The following is an 11,291-nucleotide window of genomic DNA, read 5'->3' as shown; positions in this document are numbered from 1 at the left end:
CTTTCCCTAATATAGATAATATAGAAAAGGTAAAAAGATCTATGTAGAGGGTGGCCTTTGAAGCAGTATAGCACAGGACACTGCGAGGCCCTCTGGGTGGGAGCCAATGCACTTTGCCCTTCAGGGAAAGAAAGCAAAGTAACCTTGACACTGACTCTGAGCTAGACCCTCCACCTCGTTCTCCTAGTCACAGAATGATTTTCTGCTGTTTCTGGGAAGGCTGCCAGTTACAGTCTGCCTCTAAGACCCCTGGCTAGATGGTTTTCCTGATGAGAAAGAACAAAGGGAGATGCAGAGATTTTTTTTTCTCCTTTTTTTTGCCTGTAAAAGCATGTAAAGGATGGAAACATTATCTAGACTCGTCAAGGTAATCTTGCAATGCTTTCTTGTACATTTTCCATTGTACATTTTGGTACTGGTGGTGAGTAGAGGTTAGAACGCTGGGAGGGAAAGTAAAAAAGGAATTAAAAGAGACCCAGGGAAATAAATGTAAACAAAGCCAGAGTAGGGACTAAGCACCAGAAGGCAATACGGGGCAGAAAAGCCAGTGAAGGGCCATGGGCAGTTAAAGAGGAGGAAAACCTCCAAGGCAAGAAGGAGGAAGAAAAAGACTGGGATAGGAAGGACACACAGTAGAAAGAGTAAATATGGGTGGGAAAGGGTCCAGAGAAGGAGGAGATGAGCTCAAAACCAATAACTCAAAATCAAGTGTTTACACACCTGTCTTTCATTTCCAAACTACATGTGCAGACCCTGGCAACTGAATGTAAATTTACAGAAGTTGAAGAGAACTGTTGTGCAGAGACTCAATCCTATATTACCAAACCTTACTCAGTATGTCAGTGACTGCACTCCATTAGAAAAGGAACAAAACTAAGAGGTCTCCTAAATGCCTATTTTTCATGAGCAGTATAGCCAATGTGGTTACACACATTCTCCGGAGTCAGACTGACTCTCTGGTTAGTCAGGCAAACCCAACCTCTTTATGCCTCTGCTTCCTCATCTGTAAAATGCATATAGTAATAGATCCCTCCTCACAGAGTCCTTGTGAGGCCTAGAAGAGATAATATATCTGAAGTATTTAGAATAGTCCCTAAGACATAGTGAGTGCTCAAAAACATTAGCTATTTTCATTATTTTAAAAAAGAAGAATTACAATCTATAAGATTAAGGACTAAAGGCAAAAGGAACTACACATAAACACTGGACTCTGGTTGAGAAAGTTGTTTCCCTCGGGGGTACGAGTTAATGATTCTGATACTGCTATACATATATACTGAAACTGAACAATTAAGTAAATGGAAGGCAGAGGGTAGAAGCCGGTTTTCTCACTGTTGGAGAGGATACTCACAAATAAGCAAGGGGAGGAAGCTAGAATGGTCCATGTGGTAAGGATTAGAGTTGAAGGCATCAGTAAGAATTCATATTTAATATAATATATAGATGGTTATACACAGAAATATTTATAGGTATATGCATTTACACATATATTTCCTAGCCATGTCAGCTGAGAGGGCCAGAAGAAATGACACCCCGGTAGCGATGCGCACACCTAGCACCCAGATCTTGGTTTCTAATGTCATTCTCCAATAAAAAGAGCCAGGTCAGGCTTCCCTGGTGGCGCAGTGGTTGAGAATCTGCCTGCCAATGCAGGGGACACGGGTTCGAGCCCTGGTCTGGGAGGATCCCACATGCCACGGAGCGGCTGGGCCCGTGAGCCAAAACTACTTAGCCTGCGCGTCTGGAGCCTGTGCTCCGCAACAAGAGAGGCCACGATAGTCAGAGGCCCGCGCACCGCGATGAAGAGTGACCCCCACTTGCCGCAACTAGAGAAAGCCCTCGCACAGAAACGAAGACCCAACACAGCCAAAAATAAATATAAAAAAATTAAAAAAAAAAAACTTTAAGGTCACCTGAAAATCTAAAGAGAACAAAAAAAAAGAACCAGGTCTCCTTGAAGAAATGGCTGATTCTAAGACTGGGATGGGAAATATACAAGACGAGTCTAGAACGTCTTGTAGGGCCATAAAGTAAGGAAGGGCTCAAATACAATAATAGGGATGTGTGAAAGTGACACAGGAGTCAACCAGAAGAGTTCCCAATGGCCAAAGCTGGAATAATCCGAGCAATAAAATACATAAAGTAGCACTGCATTATATCCCACAGTATAAATAAATTTCCATGAGTCCATACTGATATAAATAAAAGACTGAATAAATTAATAAATGGGCGAGACAAATCTCCCATGCAGAAGTTTTCCAAATAAATTAGGTAGATACTTTACCCTAAAAGAAGGGAAGCAAACCAAAGGGGTTGTGCATAGTGACATCCTTCCAAACAATATAGTATGGAAAGGAAGGGGGGGAAAAAGACATATGCCGTGAAGAAACCTGAAAAATAACAACTTCATCCAGGTGATCAAGGCCAACATCAACAGTCGTAAATCACGTTGAAAGTATGTGATGAGAATGGTATTTTATCTCTGTGATATTTCTCTCAAACCTCATAAATTCAGTCTAATTATGAGGAAAAATATCAGTCTAATTACAAGAAAAATTCTAATAAAGGGGTGCCCTAAAATATATCTGGATCAGTACTCCTCAACACCGTCAAGGTCATCAAAAACAAGAAAAGTCAAAAACTGTCACAGCCAATAGGAACCCAGAGAGATATCCCAACTAAATGTAATGCAGTATCCTGGATGGGATCCTGGAACAGAACAGGGCCATTACGTAAAAATAAAAATAAGGAACTCTGACTAAACTATGAACTTTAGTTAACAATGCATTGATTCATTAATTATAACAAATGTGTATATTCGTGTTAGAAGTTAATAATAGGGGAAACTGTGAGGAAGGTATAAGGGAACTCTGTATTATTGGCTCAATTTTTATATAAATGTAAAACTGTTGCTTAAAACGTCCCAAGGGGGGAAAAAAGATGAACAAGAGGGTCCAACCTAAGTACTTAAGAGAAATAGTCTCATTTTTATCACAGCGAAAGAAGTAGAGACCACACAGTGTTGAGGTTAAGCCTGGGTTAAATCCCACTCTCTCATTTATTCACTGTATGACCTTGGACATGTTCCTTAACCTCTCTATGTCTCAGACTCCTCATCTGTAAAACAGGAATAATAACATAGAGTTATTATAAGGGTATTAAAAGGATACTCAGTACTTAACACAGGGACTATTCCTATGAAGCAGCCAATGAACTCCAGCCATTATTATTAGAAAGAGTCACCGCCCGTTCACCAAAGTTATTTTTCAGGGACCTCAGTAACTCATTATTCTCCAATTCCTCACAGTCCGAGACGGGAGTTTTTATGCTATAAATAGGCCTCTAATGAAAAAATTGCTGAGGCGTTCTACAGTTTTCACCATTAGAATGGAGTTTCCGTTGGGGATGACAGATGCTACAAGGCACCAAGAACAGGAAGCAGGCGCTCAGATTGATGGGCCTGACCAATCTGGTCTTCTTCCTTCTTTCCTCACATCCTCCAACCCATCTCCTTCCCCAGGAAACAAGCCTAACTTCCACATTTCTAACAGCTGTTTGGGGACCTTGTTCGGGGTGTTCATTTCATAAAAAAGCCAGGCAAAACAACACAGGCTAAAGGAAATAATCCCAAACTGTACAATCTCAGAATGATAACAAGCTAAAGCACTAGTCACAACGGTGATACTATACCCTAGTTCCTCATGTACTTCTCTCTGCAGCCCTTTTACTGTAATATAGACAAATATGGCGGCAGGGGCGAGGGGGCAGGGGGAATTTATGAGCACCACAGATCCCAACGCTATTTTTGAAATAACAGGCCTGAGAGCAAAACGGTGAGAAATCCAAGTCCCGGAGTCAATTGGACCTGAGATCAAATATCAGACCTGTCATTAACCAGCTGCTTGATCTTAGTCAAAGCACGTAACTTTTCCGGAGCCTCAGTTTACACACCTATAAAATCAGGACAATATCTCACAGCATGTCTGTGATGGTAAAAGAAGGTACAAAATGCCTAGCAGAAAGCCTTGCACTAAGGTAAGTACACCCCAAACTGTAGCCAGGGGTGGTGGTCGGAGAGGTGACAGTGGTATCATCATTTCTATCATCTCTGACACTGCAGGGTGATCAAGTGACAGAGTCTGGTTGTGATGTCTCTTCACCTTTCTCTAACATGTAGAGGACCTTAGGAGATTCTCAGGCGGCCATTTATTCTTCTCTCTGAATCAATGATTATCGATGTTGTTTCATTCCTCTATTATTAGAAAAGTAATTTCTGCTTGGGAGCCTGCACTCTTCCCTTAAATGAATAATTCTGATTCAAGATTTCAATGACTTTTTTAAAACTATACTTTCTGTTTTTCTTTGTCCAGTATGGATGTTTTAAAGACAATACCAGGCTCTTTTATGTGGTTTATTGCATCTCCATTTCTACTTTTGTTTTACTTTTTAAAAACATTCCTCTCACATTATAGCCTTTAATTCTTCTAAATTTGGAGTTTTAAATCTTATTTTTGCTTTTTTCTTCACTCTTCTTTCTTTGCCCCATTTTTGTTACAATCACTCAGATTGATTTCAATTGCCTTCTTAGGTTATTTGAATTTGATGGAATGAATACTGATTGCAAACTCACTGGGAAGATTTGTTAATACCTTCCACTGTAAAGTTTCCCAGATATTAAAGAATTACAGCCAACTTCCTTTAACTCATCTCCCTTTTCTTTAAAATGTTTCCAATATCTTGGATACTAATATTTATAGGACTCTTTACCACTGACTAATACCTGGTGTCACTATTTACAACTTCTGGGAAAAGATTACAAGAATGACTTTTATATCATCTGAATGTTTGGAGATGAAAGCAGAATGATTTCAGTGGTTTAAACCACTGCTATGGTAAAGAGTTTGAGAAAACAAAACATGGCATTCCAGAAGGGAAGTGATGAGTCAATTAAAGAAAAGAAAACAGAAATTATTTCAACATTACAATAGTAATTTTTTAAAAGGAATAAAAAAGTGTAATTCCTGAACAGTTTTAAACATCTTTAAATAAAGTTCTGTGTGTGTGTGTGTGTGTGTGTGTGTGTGTGTGTGTATGATATTCTAATCTCAAATACATTTCAGAAAGTGAAGATTCATGGTGTCAAGGCTCTGTACGGTTAATATCCCTTCTTCATGTTCTCTTCACTTCTGAATTCAATGATTGTAATAAATCTGCACTAAGGAAAGTTTCCTCTTCCCATCTGGTTCAGATTTTATTATTCTAAATAGATAGCATTTTCTCATGTAAAAGTGTCGGCAGGAAGGAGGAAAGGGGCACAGGTAGAATGAATGTTGGCAGAGATGTTTTCTTCTGTCATAGGAAGTGAGTTCCCTGATTTCCCAACAGTGACAAGTTTAGGGATTGTAGAAACAAACATGGTATGACTTATTATTTACATCAGTCTAGTGCTAACATCAGAAATCACTGTGTGGCAAAAAGATTCCAACATCTAAAATCCTTGGAAGTTGAATTCCCTGCAGCTGAAGGAATTCTTACTTTAGCTAGATAACTTTAAAGGTCCTGATACCAAACAAAGCCTGAACCCGGCATACTCGGGACTGGAATTACAAGTGAGAGTCACAGCACAATCAGATACTTTTTTTTTTTTTTTTAAACAGAAACAACATTTTTTGGTATTACTTAGGTAGTTCCTTAAATGATTTACTCTTTTTTTCCATTAGGTCATTTATAATTGAGGGGTTCCTAAGCCGAACAGTTAGATGCAAAAACATGTGTTCAAAGTTGAGACAGAAATGGCAAATGGCCACATTCTTACGATCATGTAATTGAATGAAATAGGGAATTCAATACCTCAGCAGATGACAAGTTCAAGGATGACCCTGTTTTAGCAAAAGCTAAGTTGGAACACATGAAACCATCAGATTTTGAGTTTTCATGTGAATCATTTTGGAGCACAAGGATTTAATGAATGTATGAGAATGTGTCCTTGGATTAGAATGCATTCCTACAGAATGAGAATAAGAAATATGAGAAATATTAAACAGAAACAAATGCAGCATTGTTAATTTCTTACGATGTGACTAAAAGACTTGAAGTGAAGGATTCCTGTGACTTCAGAGGTGGGTTACTTTCCCACAATGCACCTGCATGTAAAAGACAACTGTAAACAGTATATGATTCTGTTCAGAGTCTGTTCACAAGCCACCATGAAACTTGGTTCAGTCCTCTTTACACAGTGCTAGGTTTGTCTTCTGGAACTAATTACATTAAAAATTCAAACCTGCGTATGCTTTGGGCTCAACAGTAGAATTACCTAAAAACAGATACCTATATCTATACATATATGGATATATAAAAATTATGAATTTGAGGACACAATTTGAGAGCATTTCTGATACTCAAAAATGTGTGAAATTAAATCAATTGTAATTTAAAACTCAGTTGGTATACGGAAATATTCTATCTTCAGTTCATGTGAGTTATTTCATCAAACATAACAATAGATGATGAGCTAAACAGTTAACATAATTAATTCAGACCCTGCTCTGTTTATAACAAAGGCAAGTCAAACGCCTGCAAGAACTGTGAACTTTTCTATGGTTCAGGGTCAATCTGAACAAGGGTACCAGCTGTTCCACTAGATAATGTCTTGGATAAAGTCACTCTTGAATGAAAATTTTCACTTTGTAATAAGGCCTCACAACTGAAATGACAAAAAAAAAAAAAAAAAAGAAGATGAAAAGAAAGCTAAATAAATTTTATCCTAGGCATCCTTAAACTTGAAAGGATCTCAGAGCACTCATTTTTCAGGAAAAGAGACTGAAACCGAGAGAGGTGAAGTGACAGTGATGGAGAAGGAGCTTGAGTCCGAGCTCTCCAGCCTCGTTTCCCAGGGCCTGTCACCTTCCACGAGGCTGGCTCCACGGCCACCTCAGCATTGGATTCGCCTAATTATAAGAAGGGGCATAAATAAATAAATTTCCAAATAAGTATGGTATTATTTTTACATATATTTAGATGTTCATAAATAAAGACAGTTTTCACTTGAGCACTGCAGCAGCCTCATCGCCATCCAGCAGGGTTTCTTACCCAGGCACTATTGATATTTAGGGTCAGGTAATTCTTTGTTGCAGGGGGGAGAGGGGCCGGTCTTGCACATGGCAGAATATTTTGCAGCAATCCTGGCCTCTGCCCACTAGATGCCAGAGCACCTCCCCACCAAGTTGAAACAACCAAAAATTCTCCAGATCTTGCCAAATGTCCTCTGGGGGCAAAACTCCCCCACCGAGAACTGGCATATAGCCATATCTCCTATACATCTATCAGCCATCAGGAAGCCTTCAGTCACTGCTACAAGTCAGCTGCTGCAGCTCTGAGATGATCGAGGAACTTTCCATGTGTTACATGTGGAATGGACAAGGTGCTTCCCTGATTTCCTCCAAAAACAGACAAAGCAATGACCCTATCAAGTCACAGAAATGATCAGAAGGGTAACTTGTGAAAAAGAGAACAGAAAGAGAATGCTCAAGTGAGATGAAAAATAATAAAAGGAGAAGTGGGGGGAAAAAACCCCAACAAGACAGAAGAAAAGGAAATAGAAAGAAGAAAGAGGTCAGCAGAGAGAAGGGATTTTAGCATTCCAGTATCTGCAGGACAGAGTGACCCATTATACGATAAAGTGGCATATTTTCATCAGGCATAATTTTTTAAAAAGGCAACTCAGTCTGAGGAAAAGGGTCAAGAACTTTCTACCAATTCACTGTCAGGCTTTAGGAAAGGACCATTGTCCTCAGATGATGGGCCCCTCAGGGGAGTTCTATGTGAGGCTCTTTGTTAAGGCCTCATATGCTTAAAACTGTAAAGCCCTTTAAAACAGCTTATCCTGGAGTCTCACCCACGTTACTGTTCCTGGTGTACGATTCATTTGAATGACGTTTTATAACAGGCCTTTAAAAGAATGAGCATGACTCTTCACGTTCAGAGTACAAATCAATTTGCTTTAACTGCTACTTCCCAGAAAACTATTTAATCTCAAAACACCCCCTGGGAAACAGCAAAGCTCTGGATATTTTTCATATTGTTACTCTCCTCAGAGTGTTCAGGTGGCTAGCTGAATGGTAGCTCTAGATGTGATGCAATTCCAAAATATGTAGATAACAACACTCTTATTTCTGAATCTGCTCACAGATCGAGGTTACATTTGACAAGCTGGCCACTCAATTCGTAGAGTATCTCTTCTTTAACGTATGTTTTAAAATTCATTCTAAAAAGGTTCTTTTTTAAAAAATATTATTATTTCCGTAAGTTTTCATGGATAAACAAAACTAACAACAACAAACCCCTCTAATCCTGCGATTCTCAAACTTTAAAATGCATAGGAATCACTTGAGGATCTTGTTAAAATGCAGATTCTAATCTAGGTCTGGGGCAAGGCCTGAGACTCTGCATTCCTAACAAGTTCCCAGGCGATGCTGATGTGGCATTTATGGGCTAGGCAGCGGCATCTGGATTGGGCACAACAATGAGATAATAAAGAACCACAAGAAAAAAAAAAAAAAGGTTGTAAGTCTAATCCATTCCCCTCAAATTACCTATCTGATTATACTGCTTCCCTCCTACAAAAACTTTTTAGGGCTGACTGCCCACTGCTTACCAGGGGAAGTCCAAACCCTCTTGAATTCGTGAGAAATTCAAACCTTTCATGATAACTTCAGCTCCACTAACTGCCCTCACCCAACATGTACACAGTGAAGCAGCTGCCCCAATTCTGTGTTGTTCCCCCAAATATCATATAATCTGCACTTCCCTGATTTGATCCCACTGTCCCCTCTTCCTAAACGGCTCTACCATCCAAATCTTCACGCTCCTTCAAAGCCTGCTTCAGATGTCACCTCCTCCAAGAAGCCTCCCTAAAGCCCTCTAGGAATAAGGTATCTCTTCCACTCACCACACCTTGCACTTGGCATTCAAATATCTACACTGGTGTGTTTAGTTTTCTGGAAGGTTATGGCCCATCCAATAAAATTATGAAACTACCTGACAACTAACTCAGGAGTTAAAAAGATACCCAGTTTTCTCATCTTTATATCCCTGGCTCCTGGAGAAAGGAGTCCATCAGCCAATTGCCTGAACAGTTAAAAATTCCATAGGATTACCTCCCTGAACTTTTGATCCCAAAATGAAACCACGAGTGGTTTCAAGCACCCTAGTATATAACCTATCTACTCAAGAACCTCACTCCTTCAGCAGCCTGTACCCCTACATCGTGGATTTCTTCTTCACTGACTGCTGGATCAAATTCATCAGCATAAACTATCTCCCATTTTAAAAAAAAAAAAAGAGCACAATGAAAAGACCATCCCTTGCCCTCACCCTCCGCCCCCTTTTCTCTGTTCCCCTTTACCACATAACTCTTCCAAAGGGTCGTTAAACTTGTCGTCCCCACTTCCTCCCCTTCTAACCTCTCTTAACCCACATCTCCAACCACCAAAACTGCGCTTGCCACGGGTGCCAAAGACGGAAGTGTGGCAGAATTAGGAGTCACTCCCCAGAGCCCTCTCGCTTGATGTCTGGACAGCATCAGACACAGTTGGTCACGCCCCCTCCAAAACCCCTTCTCCGCTTGTCTTCTGGAACACAGCTTCTTTCTTCTCCTTCCCCCTGCCTGCTCTCCTCTGCAGGGCCGTCCGCTTTCCTAACTCTCAGTACTGGAGGGAACCAAGGCTCAGTCTTTGGACCTTTCCCTTCTAGATCTACCCCTCATCCCCAGGAGGTCACATCCATTCCCATAGCTTTAAACACCATGTATACACTAAGGATGCCCAAATGTATACTTCCAGTCTAGACTTCTCCCTGGAATCCACACTCACCCAATTACCTCAAAATTAACACATCTAAGATGAAATTATTGACACATGCTCCCCACCAAACTTTCTTATTGCATAAAGCCGGGGTTCCATTCTATCACTCGCTCACACACAACCCTTGGAGGCATCCTTGCCTCTTCTTTGTCTCATGTGCCGCACCCACTGCATCAGTACATCGTGTCAGCAACACCTTCAGGACTTCTGCAGAAGCTGCCACTACTACAAGCTACTAATCCTTGCTACCACTCCTATAACGACGATGTTGACAACTACTATTACTACTCACGTGCATGCAGTCATCACCCCTTGCCTGGACCCACGTAAGCGCCCTAACCGGGCTCCTTGCTGCCACTGTTGCCCCTGTCCCCAATGTCATGGTCTGTTTTCCACACAGAGCCAGAGTAGGCCTTTTAAATATAAACCAGGCCATAGCACTATTCTCCTAAAGGCCTGTTAAGTGTTTCTTATCTTTCTCAGAATAAAATTCAGCATCCTTCCCAAAGCCTTCATGTGATGAGGGGCCCTTACAGACCTCATGCCCCAGTACTTGCCACTTCATTCACTTGGCTGCAGCCTCATTCACCCCTCTACTGTTTCTCAAACACTGCTCCTGCCGCAGAACTTCTTCCATATTCTCCCTGCCTGGACATTCAGAAGGCCTCACCTGCACCACATTCAGGTTTCTGCTCCAGTGTCTCCAGATCAGATCAGAAAGCCCATTTCTGACACCCTGTGTGAATCAAAGTCTCCCATGAGAGCTTGGACTTACTTATTTTGTTCATAGCTGTATCCCTTAGCACAGGGTCTGGCCAAGAGTGGGTGATCCATACATGTTTACTGAATGAATAAATGAATAGCATTAGATGGTCAAAAATTACTTCTATGACTTTATATGTATTACGGAAAAAAACCATGGCAACATTCCAAAGGAAATTAAAAACTCTACTAAATTACATTCTTTTAAGATAATAAGTCTTGACTGAGAGCTTGTAATGCAGAGAAGAGGCAGACTCACTTCCTGATCACCGTCTTAGACTCTGATGAACTTTGGCCTCCAACCTCTTCACAGTTTGGGCTTGTCAGGTTTCCATACCTTTATAGATAAAAACAGACAAACAGAAAACGCAGTCAGTAGTGTTGGAGAGCAGCTCTTTTCCACTTCAAGCACAAGACAACAGTTATACTTTTCAGGAGTATTTAAGGAAAGTAATATCTGTGAAATAACATCAAAAATGATACTATAGGGCTTCCCTGGTGGCGCAGTGGTTAAGAGTCCGCCTGCCAATGCAGGGGATACGGGTTCGTGCCCCGGTCCGGGAAGATCCCACATGCCGCGGAGCGGCTGGGCCCGTGAGCCATGGCCGCTGAGCCTGCGCGTCCGGAGCCTGTGCTCTGCAACGGGAGAGGCCACAACAGTGAGAGGCC

General features: G+C 41.0%; 1 protein-coding gene across 4 annotated transcripts in view; it reads right to left on the bottom strand.

Annotated features, from left to right (window-relative positions):
- The window catches only part of RGL1 (ral guanine nucleotide dissociation stimulator like 1), a 292,140-nt gene that overhangs the window by 62,344 nt on the left and 218,505 nt on the right, over positions 1–11,291 (bottom strand). For all 4 annotated transcript variants that reach the window (XM_007450147.1, XM_007450149.1, XM_007450148.1 and 1 more), the window contains one exon: positions 10,882–10,959. In XM_007450147.1, coding sequence (XP_007450209.1) covers positions 10,882–10,959 — 78 coding nt within the window. The remainder of the gene's footprint in view (positions 1–10,881; positions 10,960–11,291) is intronic.

Source organism: Lipotes vexillifer, unplaced genomic scaffold (assembly GCF_000442215.2).
Source record: "Lipotes vexillifer unplaced genomic scaffold, Lipotes_vexillifer_v1.1 scaffold97, whole genome shotgun sequence".
NCBI lineage: Eukaryota > Metazoa > Chordata > Mammalia > Artiodactyla > Lipotidae > Lipotes > Lipotes vexillifer.
The sequence above is the reverse complement of the archived record's forward strand: the minus strand, read 5'-3'. Positions and strand labels throughout refer to the sequence as shown.